The sequence below is a fragment of the Sus scrofa genome, chromosome 17 (genome assembly GCF_054392235.1).
Source record: "Sus scrofa isolate SSC_HxYL_T2T_F1_AM1 chromosome 17, Sscrofa_HxYL_maternal_Yorkshire_Landrace_v2.0, whole genome shotgun sequence".
In the NCBI taxonomy this organism is placed as follows: domain Eukaryota; kingdom Metazoa; phylum Chordata; class Mammalia; order Artiodactyla; family Suidae; genus Sus; species Sus scrofa.
Genome location: NC_139399.1, coordinates 35,966,014 through 35,988,568, shown reverse-complemented (window position 1 = coordinate 35,988,568; position 22,555 = coordinate 35,966,014). Strand labels below are relative to the sequence as shown.

At 47.4% G+C, this 22,555-nt stretch overlaps 1 protein-coding gene and 1 long non-coding RNA gene across 15 annotated transcripts in view; both read left to right on the top strand.

Moving 5' to 3' along the window:
- The first annotated feature begins 5,387 nt into the window (after window positions 1-5,387).
- The window catches only part of RALGAPA2 (Ral GTPase activating protein catalytic subunit alpha 2), a 271,235-nt gene continuing 254,067 nt past the window's right edge, over window positions 5,388-22,555 (top strand). For 12 of the 14 annotated variants that reach the window (XR_014832899.1, XR_014832897.1, XR_014832895.1 and 9 more), the window contains exon 1: window positions 5,388-5,664. Coding sequence is in view for 4 of the 14 variants with exons in the window: in XM_021078032.2 (XP_020933691.1) it covers window positions 5,559-5,664 (106 nt within the window). In the remaining 10 variants the exon portion in view is untranslated. Of the gene's footprint in view, window positions 5,665-19,471; window positions 19,557-22,555 lie in introns of all 14 variants that reach the window. The other 2 variants (XM_085004559.1, XM_085004556.1) reach the window with 1 other exon arrangement.
- Window positions 9,327-15,718, top strand: LOC146395220 (uncharacterized). Its single transcript, XR_014832917.1, has 2 exons — window positions 9,327-9,680; window positions 13,087-15,718. It is a non-coding gene; the product is annotated as an uncharacterized LOC146395220 (long non-coding RNA).

Here is a 22,555-nt window from a genome sequence, read left to right as displayed (position 1 = left end):
CTGTTTTTAAGGTCACTCATGGTGTTCCTGCTGTGGTGCAGTGGGTTAATGGTCTGGCTTATCTCTGTGGCATTGCCAGTTCGATCCCTGGCCCAGCCTGTCATTGAACTTCCATATGCTGCGGATGCGACTGAAAAAGGAAAAATAAAATAAAGACATTAATGAGAATTATTTTCTTTATATAGCTGCATTATCAATTAAATATACAGTTTTGTTCATTTGTTTATTCTGTTTATCTGTTTCTTTTCTTTTTTTTTTTTTTGTCTTTTCGCCTGTTCTAGGGCCGCTCCCGTGGCATTTGCAGGTTCCTAGGCTAGGGGTCTAATTGGAGGTATAGCTGTCGGTCTACATTAGAGCCACGGCAACTCAGGATCTGAGCCGTGTCTGTGACCTACACCACAGCTCATGGCAACGCCAGATCCTTAACTCATTGGAGCAAGGCCAGGGATCGAACCCACAACCTCATGGTTCCTAGTTGGATTTGTTAACCACTGAGCCACGATGGGAACTCCATTGTCTGTTTATTTTCAATTTTCAAATTTATCTATTTATTTTAATTTTCAAATATGCAAAACATTTAAAGGTTCAAAAAGTAAAACTATATATACATATGATTTTGGCATATAGAAAATTATACTTGAAGAGGACCTTTTGCCATCTCTTATCCATTCCACCTCATCCTGCATTCCACTTAGGTATGTATTAAATTTTTTTTTTTTGGCTTTTTAGGGCTGCACCCATGGCATATGGAGGTTCCCAGGCTTGGGGTCTAATTGGAGCTACAGCTGCCAGCCTATGCCACAGCCACATCAACCCCACATCCAAGCCACATCTGCGACGTACACCACAGCTCATGGCTCACTCAACAATGCCAGGGATTGAACCCACAACCTCATGGTTCCTAATTGGATTTGTTTCCACTGTGCCATGACAGAAACTCCATATTAATGTTGTTTTTTGATTCATCATTCCAATGTTTCTTTTTGAAAAAAAAAAAAAAAAAGCAGGTGACCATGTATTTTACGTTCTGTCCATTGCTTTTAAACTTAATATATCAGGGAGATTGAGTAAAATGAGAACGTAGGAAATGTTCTTATTATTCCTCAAGGTTGCAGAGTGCTGCACAACCTGCATTAAGTGGTGTCCTGCATTCAGGTGGCCACTCTTAGATGTATGTGTGTGCACCATGTCCAGTCAGGTCCCGCTAGGGAATCGACACTGGTTCTCTCCAGTTTCTGGCAGTATTCATTTTCCGGGGATGCTGCAAGACATGACCACCAAACAGGTGGCCTAAAATAAGAGAAATTGATTTTCTCACAGTTCTGGAGTCTATACGTCTGAGATCAAGTTCAGGGTCAGGCTTCCTCTGGAAGACCTCCAGGGGAGACACCATCTTGGCTTCTTCTTTTTCTTTTCTTTAGGGCTGCACCTGTGGCATATGGAGGTTCTCAGGCTAGGGGCTAAATCAGAGCTGTAGCCTCCAGCCTACACCACAGCCATAGCAACACTAGATCTGAACTGTGTCTGCGACCTATATCACAGCTCATGGCAACACGGGATCCTCAACCCACTGAGTGAGGCCAGGAATTAGACTAGAGGGTCACATGGCTTGTTGTTACAGGACTCTGCTCTCTGCCTGTTTCCACCTTCTCTGTTTATGTGCCTTCTCTCTGTCTTTTAGGACACTCATTTGATTTAGGGATCAACCAGATAATCCAAGGGGATTTCACCTCGAGATCTTTACCTTGATTGTATCTGCAAATATCTTTTTCCCAAAAACAAACAAACAAACAAATTCTAGGGATTAAGACATAGACATTCCTGCTCAACCCACTATTTGGCTATTATAAATTATGTTGGAGGAATATACTTCCAGTGAGGTTGTATATTTGGGCAGGTATATCTTTAGAATAGAGTCTTTTTTTTTTTTTTCTTTTTTTAGGGCCACAGGTGCAGCATATGGAGGTTCCTAGGCTAGGGGTCAATCAGAGCTACAGCTGCCAGGCTACACTATAGCCACAGCAATGCCAGATCCCAGGCAAGTCTGTGACCTACACCACAGCTTGTAGCAACACCAGATCCTTAACCCATTGAGAGAGGCCAGGGATTGAACCTGCATCCTCATGGATACTAGTTGGATTCATTCCCACTGAGCCACAGTGGGAACTCCTCAGAACAGATTCTTAGAAGTAGGATTTCAGTGTGTGTCTTTTTTTATTTCTGACTGAGCCTGTGTCATGTAGAAATTCCCTGGCCACAGCAGTGACCTGACCCGCTGCAGTGACAGTGGCCTTTTAACCTGCTGTCCCTGTGGGGTTAGGGATCGAACCTGCATCCTCGCAGATTCTAGTCAGGTTCCTTACTGATGAGCCATGAGGGGAACTCCTGCATTGTAAGTTTTTAACTCTTAATTTAAACTCTTTGTTTTTTGCTTTCTAGGGCCACACCTGTGGCATATGGAGGTTCCCAAGCTAGGGGTTAAATCGGAGCTACAGCCTACGCCACAGCCTGTGCCACAGCCACAGCAATGCCAGATCTTAGCCGTATCTGCGACCTACACACCAGTCATGGCAATGCTGGATCCTTAACCCAATGAGCTAGGCCAGGGATCGAATCCACAACCTCATGGTTCCTAGTCAGATTCGTTAACTGCTACACCACGATGGAAACTCCTTGATTTATACTCTTGATTTCCTGGCACGCTGAGACTCCAGGGAAAAAGAATTAATTGCAAAGCAGGTAATGTCCTCAAGTTCACAGTCTAGCAGAGAGATTCTGTGGTGCAATGGAAAATAAGTATTCTTACTTTCTTTTCTTCACATGTATTAAACATGGTGGGTGGGTGAAAAAGCTGAAAGTAATAACCTAGTTTTCTTGCTTTTTTGGAGAAGACTTAGAGTTCTACATTTTCATCAGCAAGAAAAGGCTTGTTATGATGGATGTGATGAATCTATATGCATGAATGCCTGTTTCTGGTTCTACCAAGTTTTGATCATGTCACGTGTTTACTGAGCACTATTGTTTCTCTTTTCATTTATCCAGTTGCTCTGTCCCTCAACCGAGTTGGAAGCTTTGGAGGTCAGGGGCCTGCATCTTATACAACTTATTATCTCTAGAGTTTAGACTCATGCCTTGAACACAGCAGGTGCTCAACAAATGTTTGACTATGACGACTGGTTGCTTTGCGATAGAAAAGTTGAATTTCCTAATATCCTATTTTTTCCATCCTATTTTTTTCCATCAATGCAATGAAAGGTATCCTCTCCTAGAGGAATGATGCAGTGAATATTATGATTACTATGTGTAGTCAGATTAAGGCTTAATTTCTGCAGTAAAGACACTCAGAATGCCTTGACTTAAGAGAGGAGGTAACTTCTCTCTTGTGGCATTCTTGGAGGGTTTGTGGCCCTGATTGAGATGTCATTTGGGGACTGAGGCTGGTAGGGCAGTTCTGCCATCAGCATGTTGTGGTGCTTCCATTTCTGGGTCACCCATATCATTGTGTTTATTGGTGGTCTATTCCTTTTGGTTGCTGAGTAATGTTCCTTTGGAAGAATACATCCCAGTTCTATAAGTGCTATTTGACAACTGGACAAATATAGAGGGAGGCTCTAACAACAAAGTGATATCTTTGGCATGACTAGTTTAATGTGTAGGATTATAGGGAGTTCCTGTTGTGGCTCAGTGGTTAAGAACCTGACTAGGGTCCTTGAGGATTCAGATTCGATCCCTGGCCTTGCTCAGTGGGTTAAGGATCCGGTGTTGCTGGGGCTGTGGTATAGGTCATAGTTGCAGCTCTGATTTGACCTCAGCCCGGGAAGTTCCATAGGATGCAGGTTGGGCCCTAAAAAGAAAAAAACAAAACAAAAAAGGTAGGGTTATTTTAGCTTTTTGTCCCATTTCATTAATTAACTTTTTTTTTTCCATTCTGGGGCCACACCTGTGGCCTATTGAAGTTCCCAGGCTAGGGGCTGAATCAGAGCTGCCACTGCCAGCTTATGCCACAGCCACAGCAATGCCAGATGTGAGCCGTGTCTGTGACCCACTCCGCAGCTTACAGCAAGGCCAGATCCTTAACCCACTGAGTGAGGCCAGTGATCAAACCCACATCCTCAGAGACACTATGTCCGGTTCTTAACTCACTGAGTCACAATAGGAACCCCCCATTTGGTTTAATGAATTTTTACTGAGTGCTTCCAAGTCAGATACTGTGCTCAGTGATGAGGGTATAAAGCTGTGTAAACACTGAGGTCTTCCCCCAAGTTACAGTTCAGATGAATGAGAAAAAGACAGTTGTGTCATCCCAATTGGATGGAAAACACATATTTTAAACAACTAATTTAAGTGTTTGCTAAAATGTTGTTAAAATCTGGAGCATCAAAGGCTCCAGATGCCAGTAAATAACGCTACAGATCTCTTGTCAGAAATCTCCAGACCATCTTCTATCTCAGAGTCTTGCCCCAGGTTACAGGGGCCTGGCCTTAAAAAGCATACCAGCCTGAGAGTCAGGTCCCTCAGGTTCTATTTCTGGTTCTGCTACTGTATTGCAAGGAGGCCTTGCACAACATGGAGACTAAGGTTCACTTCCCACAAAGCAAGAGGTAAGACGTTGAGATGCCCTTCGAAAGAGGCACCCACATATCCCAAGTGAGGATGGGTCCCAGGAACCAAGGGAGTGGCTGGCCTCCTCTCCCAGAGCCTAGGCATGTGCTTTCGTACTCCAGAGCCATTCATTTTAGTGTGAAACTGGAGCTGCGATTTGGGTATGATCAAAGGGATTTGCACTCTTTCCTGCTCCCTCCCTCCCTGGTGTGAATCTAGAACTTAGAATAGTTCACATTTTGAAAGCCTTAATTAAATTTATCTTGCTGAAATGTTTCTGTGGTCCACGCTGCACTAAAGGGAACTGGGGCTGGTGCACAGGCCAGAAAGTGTAGGTACAGAAGCCTTGGGCCTTCTGGGGTAAGGAGCGGGTAGATGCTGCCCAGTCGCTGGAGACCTTGGAAATGAGTTTCAGCGCCACGCCTTCAGGAGAACTACATCTCCCAGAAGCACTTGCGGCCCACGGCTGGGGAGGAAAGCGGAGGACGTGCTCAGAGCCCGCCCACTGACTCCAAAGTGCTGAGGGCACGCAAGCCTGATTGGAGGGCCCGGTCGCAGCGCATCCCGGGACCTGTAGTCCAGCGTGAACGTGGGGCCAGCTTCTTTGTGATTTGCGGCTCTGGCTCTGCGCCCTGGTGAGCCCCGGCGAGGCAGTCCCCATCACGCTCGCGTGCGCTGCGCCCGAGGGGCCGGCCCGCACCTCCCGCGGGGGCGGGGCGGCGGGTTCCGCGCAGTCACCGCCTTCCTGCCCCGCCCCTCGCCGGACCAGCCCGCCCCTCCTTCCTGGAGCCACAACCCGGGCGGCGGCAGCAGCGGCGGCGGCGGCGGCGGCGGCGGCGGCCGGGCGGGAGGCGGCGAGCGGCCCGCGCGACACGCGCCGGCCCGACCCTATGCGGTGACTCGCGCGGCGCAGTCGCCTCCTGCCCCGCCGGCGGGGCCCGGGCTCCCGCGGCGGCATGTTCTCCCGAAGGAGCCACGGGGATGTGAAAAAGTCCACCCAGAAGGTGCTGGACCCCAAGAAGGACGTGCTGACCCGCCTGAAGCACCTGCGGGCGCTGCTGGGTGAGGCGCGCGGCGCGGCCGGCGGGGCACTTGCAGGCGGGTCGGGGGTCGGAGCTGGGGGGCGGGGGCGCCAGAGATCTTATTGTTCCCCGGAATGCGGGCACCCCGGCCCTCGGGCTCGCTTGTGCCCCCCAGTGTAACTTACCCCGGATTCTCACGGTGGCCCCGGGGCCGGGCATAGCTTGGACGGTCCCCTCCCCACAGAACCGGACCCAGTAGTCCTCATGAGCACACCCTGGACTGTCAGCTTCCCTCCCAGTTTCTAATTTTTAAACCGAGACCGTAAGTGGACGGAGACCCCAAGCGGTCCCAGCTTAATTGAACTGTCACTCCCTCCCCCCTGCCACCGCACTTTAATTTTATTTTTACTTATGAGCTCGATCCCCAAATAGGCTGGGACTCCAAGTGGCCCCTGGATACATTTGATTTAAGTGTCATCTCTCCTCCCATGGGTCCGGATGCTTCAGTTTCTTTGTGTCCTTCGTGTGAAGGGGGGGTCCTCGTGTCAGCTTGGAGGGAGGGTGACTTTCCTGGGTTCAAGGAGGCTGCTTCTCCTTTATTGTCAGGATGACACCGATGGTTATGTGCCTTCTTCCGTTTTTATGAGCTTGCTGGGTGGAGGGTCTGCAGAGCCCAGGTGGGCCTGCACTTGACCTGTGAGGAAGCTCACCCCTGGGGGTGTGAAGTGTCCACAAGGCTTCCTGTCACCAGCCGCCTGTGATCTGTAACTGGTTTGCTCTGTGTTTGTTTTCTTAACTCCTTAGTCTTCTGTTTAGGGTGAAAACACCTTTGCCATTACAGATGGACTTGTCCTTGTGTGTTTGGGGGCTGAGAAAAGGATACCTTATATTTCCTCTAGTTATCTTTGTTATTCTTAAATTGAGCACAAATCACCTGATTTAGGGCACACGGTCTTAATGTGTCTGTCACTTGAGGGAATATGGTAGAAAAGAATTCATTTTATATGTGAGAATTTTTTTTAAAAGATCTTGTTCATGAGATGAAAAGTTGCAAGTGATTTCTATTTATACTCTGCGAAGTACTTCTAAGGGGGAAAAATACACACACCTGGTTTTGCCAAGTGAAGTTTTTCACATTCCTGGATTCCTTGAGATTCCACTGTCCTGTTCAGTTTGGAATGAAATGTAAATTAGGCACTGTTACAGGGATTAGTTTTCAAGACTTTGGAAAGTGAAATGCTGTGTTCTTGGTAAACTGGACTTTCTACTTCCTGTACTGAAATACTAGGAGCACACTGCTCGCTTTATGCGGAGTTCTCAGTGGTGACAGCTTAACACCTCCTGCAGGGGCATTTTTGATAAAGGAGAGTGGAGTATCATTGTAAAGTGTTTGATACTTGGGACCTTTTTTTGTGGTAGAGAACTGGAGCTTTTTGTTCTGGCCAGGTCTACAGGATTAAATTGGCTACATTTGTAAAAGGCAGAATCAATTAAATCTAGATCAGTTGGGAGTTCCCTTCATGGCTCAGTGGTTAACGAATCCAACTAAGAACCATGAGGTTGCGGCTTCGATCCCTGGTCTCGCTCAGTGGGTTAAGGATCCTGCATTGCTTTGAGCTGTGGTGTGGGTCACTGTGGCTGTGGTGTAGGCTGGTAGCTACAGCTCTGATTCGACCCCTAGCCTGGGAACCTCCTTATGCCGCTGGTGTGGCCTTGGAAAAAGACAAAAAAACAAACCAAAAAAACAAACCAAAAAACCTAGATCAGTTGGGTCTCTTAGGACATTGTTACCTTTCTGAGAAAGTATTTAGTTTTCTAGGCTCTGTAGTTTCACTTCAAGGTGTGTATCTTATTTTGAGGAACTTTCTTTGGTCCTTTCGTTGAGCCACTTGACCTCAGTTTTGTAGCAGTGGAGGAGCTCCTTGAAATTTCCTTATGTATATGTATGTTTTTCTTTTTTGATGCATGTGCTTGTGGAATGGCCCAGTTTATTTTGTTTATTACTGTAATCTTTATCCGTGGGGCTAGATTTTTATAAATTGTCTGAGTTCCAGCCAAAATGCTTCATGTAAATGTTCACTTACAACTGTGGTTTAAAGACTTTAAAGAAAAATAGTGCATCAGTGTACGACTTCTGTCATGTCACATCCCCTATTTATTTGCTACAAAAAGGAAAAGTCTACTTAGAAAAAGAGGCCTTTGGATCGGAAAGATAGAATTTAGCTGAGATCAAGAAACTATTTGAAGGAAATGAAAAAAATTATTACTGTGTTTTTATTTGTATATTTACATAATAGTCTTGCTTTTCACATATTTTCAAGTGATAATGTTGTTTTTTACATACCAAGTTGATACCACTGACCTGGATTTGTAGCCTGCAGCTGCATGACTTTGGGCAAGTTACTCAGCCTGTCTTTGAACCTGTTTCTTTACTCTGTAAAATGAATGTGGTGACGGCTGCCTTGTAAAGGTTGTTGGGGGTGTGATGTGCAAACTACATCGGCTTGGAGTAGGCATTTAACACTTCCTCTCCCATTGCTTGTCTCCTGTCATTAATATGATAGGACAAGCATGTTTGATAGGTGGTCCCCTCTCCTTTCTTATTTTACTGATTGTGATGGATTTGTTCCCTCTTCATAAAAATTAGTCTGCATTTATGACACCTGGCTGAGAAACACATAATTAGCTGTGAAAAGTAGAGTATTTCTTCGTGTCAGGGTGATGACTCTAGTTAGAACTTGCTTGGCTACTTTCACCTGACTGTGTATTGTAGATCAGCCTGTTAACTTTGTTTTCTGTGTGTGTTGGGGGTGTGTGTGTGTGGGGGGGTGAGGCACAGGCAGGGCTTATGGGGGGCCAAGCCTAACATAGTTCTGTACTGTATGTATTATGTTAATTAGAGGAAGAACAAAGAGCTGTTAGGTCATCTGACTCCCAGTTCTCCTTAGACTGTTGAAATCATCGTTGGGAGAGTAAATAAGTGAGCAAAACACAACGGAATGGGCAAGAAATGTACTGTGTGTTGCTGCCGCAATGATTCCATGTCTAATTAAAGGTTGAGTGCCTACTGTGAGTCCGTGAATAGGGTACAGAAATGACACTGATGTGGCAGGAAGGACGGCTGTAACAAGCTAGTAAGCCCGTGGTGTATTACGTAATGGGAGAGGGGCTCGTGTGATAGACTCCGTTACAGAATTTCAAAAGGAGAAAAAGATAATTAATGTTGCAACAGAAGAAAGGGTGGGGGAAAAATATAATTGTAATGTATACATGTAAGGATAACCTGACCCCCTTGCTGTACAGTGGGGGAAAAAAAAAAAAAGTCAAGATATTAGAGTGTTGTTTAAAAAAAAAAAAAAGTCTCAGTAGAAAATCTTTTTTCTAAATGGCCATCAAAATCTAATTGATTAAATAGATCTGTATCAGCCTTCAAAAAAAAAAAAGATAATTAAGAATGGCACAAAGATAGGGGTGTCTTGAAGGATGGTTAGACTAGCTAACCCTAAAGAATGGTTAGACTAGCTCTGTTCCATAGAGATACATGTGAGCCACAGGTGTAACTTGAAATTCTCTGGTAGCCACATCTAAAAGAGTAAAAAGAAACAGATGAAATTAATTTCAGTAATATAGTGTATTTAATTCTGTACATCTAACAGGTATACAGGTATTATTATACAAGTAAGGAAAATAAAATGTGAAACATTTTCCTTTTTTTTTTTTTTTTTTTTCATACCAAGTCTTTGAAACCCAGTGTGTATTGTACACCTGAGTTCAGGCCACAGCATTTCCAGTGCTCAGTGACCAGATGTGCCCAGTGGCTGCACACGGGACCAGGCAGGGCTGGACTTGGGGAATGTAGTGAGAGGGGCAGGGTGTTTCTTCCCGAGGGGCTGGTGGTGGAAACAGGCCAGGCTGCCTCTTCCCAGGCCTGGGGCGGGGGGGTGCGGTGGGGGAAAGTGAGTGAAAGGCTGGGCACTGGGGACAGGGTGCTAGGACCCTGGTCCTGAGGGTGTCCCCAGTGTCAGAGAGGAGACTGCAGTAGTGTGTGGGCCAGGGGTAAGGGCAGGACAGTGCCTTGGACTTCGGGGTCATGGGGGCAGGAGGTGGGGTGCCCTGACCAGTTGAAGCTGTGGCAGGTTGGGGCCAGATCAGAAAGGGCCTTGTTGCTGGAGTTAGAAGCGCAGATCTTATCCTGCAGGTGAGAGGGCCCAGTAGGAGAATTCTTAGTAGGTCAAATGATAAGATTGGAGAACTGCCTCTCTGCCGGCAGGACGAGGGAAAAGGGGCTGGGGCTGATGGGAAGGGTGACACTGAGAAGGCTGGCCTTGACGGAGCCTGGAGTTGGGCCCCGATGAGTGGAGGGGGGGTGGGGGCTGGCGATCTCTGAGGGGAGTGAGGAGAGGGAGGTTTGCAGCGCTGCGCCTGGGGGTGGTTGATCTGGAGGAGGAGAGGCTGGGATCCCCGGCCACAGGCAAGTCGGATCTGGTGATGCCAGGGTTCAAATATTTGGAGCCAGAGAGGCCAGAACAGTCTCTCACAGATGCTCTATGTGCTGATACAGCAAAATCAAACATATTGAAGATTTCCTTTTGTGCATCTGTTTCTTTATGTAGGAACAAGTTCATTGGCAATTTAAAACGTCTTTTAAGCTTGTTATTAGCATTTCCCCATGACTTGTTCCTTTTATTTTTATTAACTGCAGTGATCTGTTGAGACTGTACCATAGTTTAGCTTACCATTTCCTGGGTGCTTAAATTGTTTCCTTCCTTCCATCTTCTCTCCCTCCTTATTTCCCCCTCTCTAATTCTCTCTCTTTTTCTTTCTTTCTCCAAGATAAATCATACTGTTCTAAACATCTTGGGAAGCAGCTTTTTCTGTCTTTCTGCATTATTTCCCTAGAATAGATTCCACTCAAGTCAGGTGGCCGGGCTGGGCACGATCATGTCTCCATTCACGGCGCTTTCCTGACTCACCCTCTTTGGCCCTGCCAGCAGCAAGGATGGAGACAACCATTTCCACTCTAGTCTGACAAGCAATACACACACACGTTATTATTTGATCATTGGTGTCAGGTATTTGGGAGAACGGGGGTGTCACGAATAGAGCTCATAGAGTTGGGAGGAGACCGTGGCTAGTGACAGAGGAGGATGAGGTTGGCGTGATGTATGTTGAGAAGAAGGTAAGATCTAAATGGAAATGGCTGGGGGGTTTTTGGATGTGGGGTCTGGAGTTTACTGAGAGGTTAGTATGCTGTGATATGGTTGTTTATTGTCGTCACGGTCCCATTGAGTAGCCCCTGAGCCTATGATGAAGGTAGTGGATCCTCCCTGCCCCTCTGCAGCCCGGAGATGGGGGAACTGAGGCTCACAGAGGCGGAGCCTTGTCCTGTGAGGGGTGGGGCTGGGAGTCCTTGGCCTGTAAAGCCCATGTTATGTTTTTGCTACTTGTCTGACTTAAAAGCATATTTACATACCAGAAAATGTATTTACCTACCAGAATGAATGTTAACATATAAACAGAAGCGCAGCAGTTTTCACACATCTCTCAAAAACATCGCTTTGAGTTTTGCTGCTTTCTTCCTAGTGTGTTTTACCATATTTCTTCTAGGAAGACTTGAGGCTCTATTTGATTTGAACATGACAGAAGATAAAAAGATTCCTTCTGTGCATCATCCCTGCTCCTAGGGCTTGAGATTTTCTAGACCTTCTCATGTGAGAAAGGTGACCTGAGGGTGAAAGTCTCAGATGCTTTGTTTGAAATAACTGAAAAAGAATGCCCACCACCTTTTTTTGTTCTGGGAAGAGAGGTAATTGATAGGTCCGGAATATTTCAATGTAAACTTTTATAATTTTTATTTTGTTTGTAAGTGCTTTATTTGTGAACGGACATAAATATTTTGGTAGCTTTTTGGAGTACTGATCTTCAGTCTCTAAATTAAGTACCATAGATGAAACTAGAGTTGTTGGAGTTCCCTGTTGTATTGCAGTGGTTAACGAATCCGTCAAGGAACTATGAGGTTGCTGGTTCGATCCCTGGCCTCGCTCAGTGGGTTAGGATCCGGCGTTGCCATGAGCTGTGGTGTAGGTTGCGGACGCGACTCGGATCCTGCGTTGCTGTGGCTGTGGTGTAAGCCAGCGGCTAGAGCTCCGATTAGACTCCTAGCCTGGGAACCTCCATATGCTGTGGGAGCAGCCCTAGGAAAGGCAAAAAGACAGAAAAAAAAAGCTGGAGAATTTTTTATCGTTTTTAAGAAATTGACTTTCAAAATAGCAAATCGATTCAATTTAAAATTTAAAATTATTTTTAAAAGAAGGAATGCATTACTCTTGTAAAAATTAAGAATACTTAATGTGTAAATGTAGTAGGCAACTATCTTGTTCTGAATTTTAAAAAAAAGTCAGTTTCATGTACATTTTTTTGAGTGTGTATGTGCCTGTCTACTTGGTAGGGCTGCGTCTTCAGAGACAGGCAGGTAAACAGTTGCATTTACCACGAGGGTGTTAATGCCTAGGTCGAGTGGGATGGAGTAGTATGGGCGGCCCCAGGTGTAGAGGAGGCACAGCCAAGGGAGGGCGGAACTGAGGTGGGTCTGAGATTGTGGATCCGGGAGTTTCCCAGGTGGACGGGATGAGGGTGAGGAGACTGCAGAGGCAATGGTGTGGCCACCGTGGGCTGAGAGCGCCCTTTATCCTGTGGTCTGGGTAGATGCTGGGAATCAGGAAAGAGTTTTAAGCAGAGGAAGAGCCAAGTCAATCCTTTGTTGGTGACCAGTCCAGAAGCCCCAGTCTCCCTGAGGTTTGCACTGTGGATGCCTGGAGAGTGAGAGCTCCCATCTTTTGGATGACAAACCAAGAGGATGTCAGTGTTCATTTTTCCCTCCACGTGGAGGGCACCTGCCTCAAATCGAAGTCCACACTCAAGAGGGAAGCAGAGCAGAGAGACAGAGACTCAGAAAGGGTCCAGCAGACCCTCTGTGAGCTGAGGGGCTCAGCTCTGCCTTCCATCCCTACCCCCAGCTTCTTAGTTGCAGGAGCCCATGACACCCTGTTTTTGCTTTAGCCAGCTTGAATTTTATTTCTGGGCCTTGCAACGGAAAAAGAGTGCACATTAACATGCCAGGAAGAGAAGGGGAAGTTCCAGATCAGGGATGGATGGGTGTGTGCGTGCGTGCGTGCGTGTGTGTGTGTGTGTGTAGATACAGTTTTTACATTTTTTCCCCCTATCTTTTCTCTTTTTAGGGCCGCACCTGGCATTGTAAGTTTTTAACTCTTTTCTTTCTTCTTCTTCTTCTTTTTTGTCTTTTTGCCTTTTCTAGGGCCGCTTCCTGTGGCTCATGGAGGTTCCCAGGCTAAGGGTCTAATTGGAGCTGTAGCCACGGGCCTACACCACAGCCACAGCAATGCCAGATCCAAGCCTCGTCTCTGACCCTCAGCCGGATCCTTAACCCAGTGAGCGAGGCCAGGGATTGAACCTGCAACCTCATGGTTCCTAGTCGGGTTCGTTTCCGCTGCGCCACTACGGGAACTCTGGTTTTTACATTTTTTTAAGACCTGGGGGAATTTGAGTTTATTTACATTTAGGAGAAGGAAGCAACAAAAGAACAAAATTGAAGAAAAAGTAGAGAGAAAGGGGATAAAATTGTGAAAACTCTGGCACTCGGTGGAAGCAGGAGGGTGAGGCAGGAGGTCAGGCTTGACAAGGGGGCACCGCTTCCCCTAAGGCCGCGGATGGGGCAGTGGATGACAGGGTCGTGAAGGGAGCGCTCATATGACATGAAGCCAACTGCCGAATGGCTTTCTCACTGGTGTAGTGTAGGAGCTGAGTGTGTCTCCCTCCTTCTTCTCTGCCATGTAGCCTCATAAAATAAAGAAAATATTGTAATCTGAGAGACTTTTTGTTGTTCATTTGGGGAATGATCTCATAAATACAGTTTAACTTATGTACTAAATCATTGGCCAGAAGGGGGAAATGTGTATATGTAAATAAATATGAATATGTATAGACATAAAATAGGGCCAGTTGAAGTGATGCAGGTGCTGCCCTCCTCCTCAGTGACCGTGTACCCGAGAGTGGCATGAGGTGGGACAAGGGAAACTGCCGTGTCCCCAGTGGTCTTTCCTTCATGCCTCTCAGTGTGGGAACATCTTCCCTGTTGGGTGTGGCTCTGGTGTTTGAGGCTAATTTTGCGTTTCTCCATTTTTACCTTTAATGTGACTTAACCCCACAGATGACATAACTGGATTGAATTGATATATCCTATGCATATAGCACTTTACACTTTGGCACAGTGTTTTCTCATATTCTCATTTGATCAGATTGCTGCCCTGAGCAACCTGTTAGCAAAGGATTTACCTTCTAGTTTCTTAGTAGAGCTTTGTTTCTGAGTTAGTTCTGAATCTTCTTTTCAGGGTTTCAGCTTTGATTTTTGGAAGAGAGATGTCTCATAACCATTTTATGTCTTCTGCATTGTTTTAGAAACTGAAACCACATCTGAAAACCATTGAACAGTGTTTTAAAAGTAGTCGTAATCTTCAACAGTAAATATGTACTTTGATATCACTTTTATAATTACAGCTTGATTAAAAAAAATCCCTTTGACAAAGATAAGGAGCCCATTGATACTGTCTTGTGTTTGATCTTAGTGATGGCACGTTTTAATTTAGGCTCAAGCATGCTTTCAAGGACACTTGAGGGACTGGTGCCCTTGCTCACAGCCAACTGTGGGTGCCTTGAGAATGTGCCCTCAGTGTGCTCAGCTGCAGGATATCGTTGACTCCTGGCTCCCGCTGCCGCCCTCCAGCGTCTGCAGCGTCGGAGCCAGAGCTGAGCTCCTCCTGGGCTCCCAGCCAGTGACTGCACAAGCAGGGGAACCAAAGTGGCCTGTTCACTCGAGACCGGATGCCTCTAAGGGTGACTTTGGCTTGAGGGCTCCAGGTTGGCCTGCCGGCAGCTTCTCAGACCTGTGCTGACCCTTCCTTCTCCCCCTCTTGTGTGCAGGGGTCATCCCTGCCCTGTGGTCTGCAGCCTTTGGCTGCCTCAGGTCTCCCCTTTATCTTTCACAGACAGCTCCCTCTGTGAACCTCCTGAATGATCAGTCTTGGCTTGTGTCTCCTCCTCAGAGACACCATCCCTTTTCCGGGAAGGCACTGCCCATCCTGCCGTATGCAGTTCTCCCAGGAGACGGCATAGGCATATGACTTCTTCACACCAACTGTCTTCATCTGTCTTCCCTGAAATGACCTTCCTCAGAATTCCCACAGTGTTCTCTGCCTTCCATTTGGCATTGATTGCCTTTTGCTTTCTTTTTTTTCTTTTAAGACTTTTTAGGGCTGCAGCTGTGGCATATGGAGATTCCCAGGCTAGACGATCAGAGCTACAGCTGCCGACCTACACCACAGCCACAGCAACATGGGCTCCAAGCCATGTCTGCGACCTACACCACAGCTCACGGCAACATCGGATCCTTTACCCACTGAGCAAGGCCAGGGATTGAACCCATGTCCTCATGGGTACTCTTTGGGTTCATTACTGCTGAGCCACAGTGGGAACGCCTTACCTTTGGCTTTGTATTCTGCTTATGTGTGCTCTGCCTGATCTCTCCCATGAAAAGACATCGACACTAAATGACATGGAGAACACGAACAGCTTCTTGTACATCATGATTCCTCCTGGTGACATACTTCCTCATTTGTAATAATGATAAATAGCATTTAATCATGTGCTGGGCACCGCCAGAGACGCTTGCCATGTGTTAACACATTGAATCATCTCCCAAGTGAGTAGGAAATATCATTATCTCCATTTTACAGATGAGACCCAGAGAAGTTGGGAGCATTGCCCAAGGTTGCACAGCCAGTAAGTGAAAGAGGCAGCTCTCTGCTCTCATTATCATTTTCCTGCTTCCTTAGTTGTTAGAAATGGGGCGGGGGGAGATTACCATTTAGCTCCTGTTTTATCCATTTTATTTCCATCTCCAACTTTTTCCCTAGTGAGTGGTTTTGACTGTAATATAGGCCAGCACCAATTCAGAATAAGTAAAAGCAGTTGTGCATTGCCTTAAAATGTCTGATAAAACTTGATTCCTACAAAAGAAATAGCTATATGAAAATATACAAACTAGCATGTATAAATTAAGCTACAGGGCTGTGTTATACAACCCAGGGAATAGAGCCAATATTTTATAATAAATACAAATGGAGTATAACCATTAAAAATAGTGAATCACTCTATTATACACCTGTAAGTTATATAAGATTGTATATCAACTGTACTTCATAAAAATAAGAAACTAATATATGTAAAACACATTAGGTTTAGAACATATTTTTTGGTGTAAGTGTTGTGTTTTATTGTATTAGAACTTGATATATACTAAAGACAAAGTTTTTAGACTCCTGCATTTGAAAGATGTGTGTCAAAAATGATTAAAAACAGCTCTGCTTTTTAAAACTTTAGCTCTAGGAATGTGGAGTAGATCTTTATCAGAATCAGCTTTAGACACCAACTATCTGTCCCAGAGAACAAAGTGTTAACATCTTTCTGATTTCCAAGAATTTTACTTTCTGCACCTGGTTTCCCATCCACGTATAAACAAATGGAAATAGTACATTTTAGGAAAGGAAGTGGGACAAACATCACTTTTACAGCCTTTCAATTATACTTAGATGTGTTTCTTGTTCTGCTGTCAGATTTTACTGTAGTATCTACAAGGATGTTTTTGGTTACAGGTAACAGAAAACCCAAATATACACTTGAATAGTAAAGAATTTTCTCTTCTACAAAAAGCATCCTGAAATGTGGCCTTGAGCCAGCGGGCGCAGCAGCTCAGAGCCAAGGCGTCCACACTGTCTCTGCCTTCCTGCTTTGCCCTTCTTAGTGTCCTCCACGTGGCAGGTTTGTCCTCTGAGTGGCAGAATGCATTGCAGGCATTGCACCTGGACAGGACAACGTCTGGAAGCAGGAAAAAAGAAGTCTGTCTTCTTTGTGTCCCTTTAAGGACAATGAGCTTGGCCTGTGTGCAAATAAATACTATCACGGAATTAAGGCTAAAACTGAGACTGGGCTTTTGTTGAGTGAATATGATGCTGGTGGAGGGACAGTGAAAGGGCTGATTTAAAAGGTGGATTGTGAAAACCAATTTAGGAAAAAGAAAAAAGAAGTGAAGACTTTAGGGGGATCATACGTGACAGGATGGTGGGGTCATTGGGTTCAAGGGCCTAGTAGGAATTAGGTTTCAAGAAGGAGTGAGCAGGAAAGATAAGAAGGGGCCGGGAGGAGGAGAATGGATTGAAGAGTTGGAGGTGGGGAGATTAGAAGGGATGCCTGGGCAGGGGGTGGAGGTGGGCTGGAGGATGGAGGTGGGATGGGGGTGGAGGAGGGTTGGAGGAGGTGAGCTGGAGGAGCTGGCATGGGGTGGAGGTGGGCTGGAGCTGGAGGAGCTGGCATGGGGTGGAGGTGGGCTGGAGCACAGCCTCAGTAGAGACAAGAAAGTCAATGCTGGTGCTGGGGGGAAAGACGGTGAGCCAGGCCCTGAAGTCTTCAGAGGGCCCGCTGCAGGGAATGGAAGACTGTGCAGCCTGGGTCAGTGGGGCTGGGATGCGTGCAGACCAACTATGTGGGCAGCAGAGAGCACCGTATGTGAGAGCAGCACCAGAATGTCTGGGTACCATAGTGGGGAGCAGGGAGGGTATGTGGGTACAGGAGGAAAAGGAAAGACTTACCTGACTGTGAGCTGTTGGGCTGCCAGGTGGAGCCACGGGGCGGGGGGGTAAGGTTCACTGGATAAAGGAAGGGACCTATGGTTAGGAAGCTGGCGAGCCTGGGTGATGCCCGGAGGGGTATGGAGGTGACAGTCTGAGGGCGTCATGTGGGGAGCTTAGATTTTCAGTGTCGTGGGTGGAAGCCGGAGTGCATGGCCTGAGGGACACTCTGGTGTGCTCCTAGGGGTGGTCCATACTGCTTCTGGTTAGGGTCTCCTTCTTGAGTCTGGTCCCTTAGCACTTGGTGGGGAGTTGGGGGGAGAGGCTGGATATCCTCAAGGATTGAGGGGAGGACCCCTTGTGCCTCTTTGGGGGGTGGGGGAAGGTTATCATCAGTATGTTATGGCTAAACATCTGGTGACTGCAGGAGCAAGTCCATGCCCACTGTCCAATGATGTTTATACCTAAAAGTGGAGGTGGATTGAAAACATGGCACCCGAGAGGTTTTTTTTTCTGAAATAATGAAGATTTCGTGCCATTGGAGAAAGTGTCCATATGGACTTTGATCTTTTAGTTCTTTTTTTTTTTTTTTGTCTTTTGTCGTTGTTGTTGTTGCTATTTCTTGGGCCGCTCCCGCGGCATATGGAGGTTCCCAGGCTAGGGGTTGAATCGGAGCTGTAGCCACCGGCCTACGCCAGAGCCACAGCAACGCGGGATCCGAGCCGCGTCTGCAACCTACACCACAGCTCACGGCAACGCTGGATCGTTAACCCACTGAGCAAGGGCAGGGACCGAACCCGCAACCTCATGGTTCCTAGTCGGATTCGTTAACCACTGCGCCACGACGGGAACTCCTGATCTTTTAGTTCTTGAAGCTTTGCAGAAATTCTAGGAATGACTTTGCCTGGTGGAGATGGCAGCTGGGTGGGGTGTCAGGCAAGATGTCCTTACCTGTGAGCTGATTTGGGTGGGTGGGTAGGCCCCTCCCAGTTCATCCTCTCCCTCAGACTTCTCATAGCACACCTGCGACCAGAGCCTGATGCACAGGGCCGAGCCTGTTGTCTGCTGTGCAGGTTGGTATCTCCATGCATAGGAAGTTTTTGTGTTTGCATGGTCAGTCTAAGGGTGTTTTTAGATGCATATAGATGCATTTTTCAGATGTGAATTTCTCTTTAATAGTAATGATGATAATGATAAAAGTAGTGACTTATCACCGAAGCACAGTCAGCACACCTACTATCTTATGACCTGACAGCCTGCCCAGTCTTGAGGGGGCTTTGCTGTGTGGCTTTGACCTTCTCACCAGGTGAGTTCCAGGTCAATTACCTGCCCTGGCCCAGTACTGCAGAGAGGAAGTTCTTCAGCCCTCCTCCCGTGGTGGGGAGGGGGTTCCCCTGTACTCTGGTTAGCACCCAGAAACCTTCTGTTGAAGAAAGTTGGTATCAATGGGCAGCCTCTGTTATTTGGATCCATTTTTTTCTGCTTTTTCTTCTTTGACGGAGGCAGTGATGTGTTTCTCGGGGGCATCTCTCCGTGGGTTTACCGGCTCTTGTGGCCAGTGCAACTTCTTAGTGACAAGTTTCTTTCTCATCAGTGTTGCCACGCAGCGTGGCATGAGAATCCATCCCAAACCTGAGGCTTTCCCACCAGGCGTCTGTCTTAGTCCCTCACCTCGCTGCACTGGCTACAGCTCTGCCCCAGCTGCAGGCTGCCTGGGTGGGATCCACTGCTGCTCCGTGAGTCCCCTGCTTTCCTTTGGACCAGAGACTACATGAGGCTGTCCAGCCACTGCTGGGGCAGGTTTCTCAGACTGGTTGTCCCCAGCACGTTGGAGATCAGCGCCAGGTCAGACTGGGTGGGCATGTGTAAAGCTGTGGATGGAGGACAGGAAGAGTTGGTGGCACTTTTACAAAGGACAGAAAGCTGGAGGGAGAGAGGCCAGAGGCCTGGGCATCTGTGAATGGGTGAAGCCACTGGAATGGTATTAGCCCTTGGGTCAGGGGGCCATCCTTACCCAGGACCTTCACCCGGTTGGTGTTTTCTCTCTCGTGTCTGATGCGTTTTCCTTGTTCTCACTGTTTCTAAATTACCTTTTATGAAGTTGCCACATTCACCTTGAATTTTTCACTCGCCCCTTTTCCCTTTCAGCTGTGACCGTGAGTACCTTGCCTTCAGTGCCATGATCTAGGGAATGAATAAAGTAGCAATGACCCCCGTCTTCATCTACACGCAGGTGTGTAGGCAGGGCTGGGGTGGCTCTTAGCTCTGGGATGGGCAGAGGAGGGGGCTGGGAGGATTGGGGGTCACTCCATACTTGGGGGGAGCTGAACTGAATGGGCCCCTTCTTCCTTTTGATGGTCAGTGTCTACCGGGGCCCCGTCGGAAAAGGCGTTTCCTCTTCCCTTGGTGTTGTCAGGGTCGCTGATACAGGTTTTTGTGAGGCTGCGTTGTGATCCTCCCAACTGAAGGGGAGGAGGGTTGTAACTGAGAAGGGTTACATGTGGAAGGAAGTGGTGGGACAGCCCACGGTTTCAGGGTGTCTACTGCTGTGCTGGGAGTAAATGCTGTCCCCTGATCGGAAGGTCTCATTAGTGGAAGGGTTTCATGAGTCATTGAGTTTTACGGCTTCACAGGTGAAGCTGGGTTATTGCCACCTAGTGAGATGGCCTTTGCCAGGAGCTCAGTGATCGTAAAACAGCTCACACTTGCCACTGCCGACTGCTTTCTCAGAAGCAGTTTGCTTCTGAGTATGTTCATTTTATCAGCCCAGGAACCACGGTTAGCCCCACTGCTGAGATGAGGAAGCTGAGGCACAAAGTGTTTAATTAAATGACTTAACCAGGTCCCGTAGTAGCTTCTGGCCTTGAACCCAGCCAGCCTGCTCCAAAGATTTTGCCTCCCAGCTTTGCTGTTGGCTTCCAGCTAGACGGGGAGGAGTCAGGGTCAGCAGGAGGTGTGTAGCTGGACAGAGGGTTGGGAGAGGGTGGCTTTTGGTGTGGAGTATCAATTATTTTTGAGATTGAATGGGAAAATAATAGAAATAGTTTATTGGCTCTTGGTTGGTGGTAAAGGAGAATGAGAAATTAAAGGAGATTTCTTTAAACATTTTCTGGCACACCCCCGGCTCTGTAGGGCTGTCTGCTGGTGGCTCCTCTGTGGTTAGTTTTGTAATGACAGAAGGCAAAGTGCTAGCGTCTCTGGCAAACACCCCGGAAGTCATCACCTCAAAGGCAGTTTACAAGCCGGGCTCTGTTCTCGGGACTTCTCCTCCTTCCTGCTTCCTTGCTGGCCCTTCCAGGCACTGGGCCGGTTGCCTGGAGCTCCTTCCAGGGAGGGGCTGTGCCCACCCTCAGGCCACTCTGTGCCCATGTTCCTCACCTGTCATCCTGTCCTCTGCTCTTCTCCGTCTGACTCTCCTGCACATCCCCAAGGCGATGCCTTATTTCTTTATATTCCTGACCCGATTCCTGGATTTGATTTATTCCCACTTGTCTCGGAGGCCTTTGTGTAGCTCGGGTTTGAGCTGGAAGGCCCGGGGAGGAGTTCTGCCCACATCCCTGACTGGCCCTGTTACCTGGGGGAGGTGACCTGTGATCCGGAATCTGAGGTTTCTGTCTTGATCACACCTACGCCATCTCCCTCACAGAGTTGTGGTGAGGCTCAAAGAACATCAGCTCATGAAAGTGTCTTTTAAAGCATACATGTGTAATGTCATTAATGTTCTCAGCCTCCCCAGGTGGCCTTGTCCACCCCTGCTTTGGTGTTCTGCCCAGGCTTCGGTCACAGCACCTTCTGTGTTGTTTCTTGTGTGTGTATCTGTATCCTGGAGGGCCCTGCACCTTGTTCTCTCTGAATTTCTTAGCACTTGGCACATGGCTATTTGGCATGGCTTGCAGCTCAGTAATGTCCCTCTGAAGGAAGTTTGTGGTCAGAGGCTTTTTTTCCTGAGCAGTCTTCCTATACTATGTCTCTATGCTTCTTTCAGATGCCTAGTTAAAAAGCAGACCTGTGATGCTTTCTGTGCTCCCTTCTGCAGGATGCCAACTTCTAGTGCCCGGGCACTTCCCCCAAGGTCTGTGCTTTGTAAATATTCATCTCTTGAGTCTTGTTTTCCAAAAATAATCTTGCCACAACTCGACCTCTGTCCACCGGTGCTTAATAGAAATGCAGAGACAAGAGTTTTTGGCAAAGGAGGAAAAAAGATAGCTTTATTGCTTTGCCAGGCAAAGGAGGCCACAGCAGGCTAATGCCCTGAAGACTGTGCTGTGCTGTGCTGTCTTTTGAGAGAGAATAGAGGTGGTCTTATAGTTTGGGAGTGGAAAATAGGGCTACGGATCAGGGTAGGTGCAAGCTTGCGTTCTTCAAAGCTGGTGTTTTGTGGTCCCGGGACTGGTTCTGGTGGTCCTCCTTCTTTCTGGACTGGGGAATGCTTTATCAGGTGGTTCTTCCATCTGGTGGGGGTTTCGGTGTTTTGTGTGTTCTAGGACTCTGCCTCAAGGCTGCACTATTGTTTCTTGTCTGTTCCTCCCTTGTCTCTGCATCCCCTCCCTTCCCTGATTAGCAAATGTTAGAACCTGCCCTTTGGAACTCAGGGAAGGTCAGGGAGGCTGAATGACGCCTGTCTCCTATATATAGGAAATTAGGGGGACAAAGAAAGGCTTTTGTGCCCAGGAGCCCCGAGGCCCCGGCTTGGTTTCAATAAGATAGATCAGGGAATTGTTCTAGATTTTGAATTAGAGATAGAAAATATTTGATATTTTTTGTTTGTTTATTTAACAAATATGTGTCAAGTCCCTTTGGGGTACCAAGCTCAGTTCCTGGGACTGGGAGTGCAGCGGAGTTCCCGCTGTGGCAAGTGGGTTAAGAACATGACTGCAGAGGCTCAGATTCCATCCCGGGCCCTGGAACTCTGTGAGGAGTCCTCACGCCGTAAATGAACTGTGTAGTGACAGATGCTGTGCTCGGCTCTGCCCTGTGTTGGGTCCCCTGAGGGCGTCTGGCTGTCTAGGTGGTGAGCATTTAAGCTCCATCCGTTCCTCAGCCACAAGGAAGTGGGGGTGTCTGAGGAGGATGGTGGCTGCCACCTGGCTGTCCTGCTTTTCAGAGCATCACTGTCTCTGTGAGGCCCCTCAGCCTTGACGAAGACCCTCTGTGTTCAGGTTGCTGACATGTGAGTGTTTCTGAGGGACTCAGGAGGCCAGGAGAAAGGACCTGTCGATGGCCTATAATCCT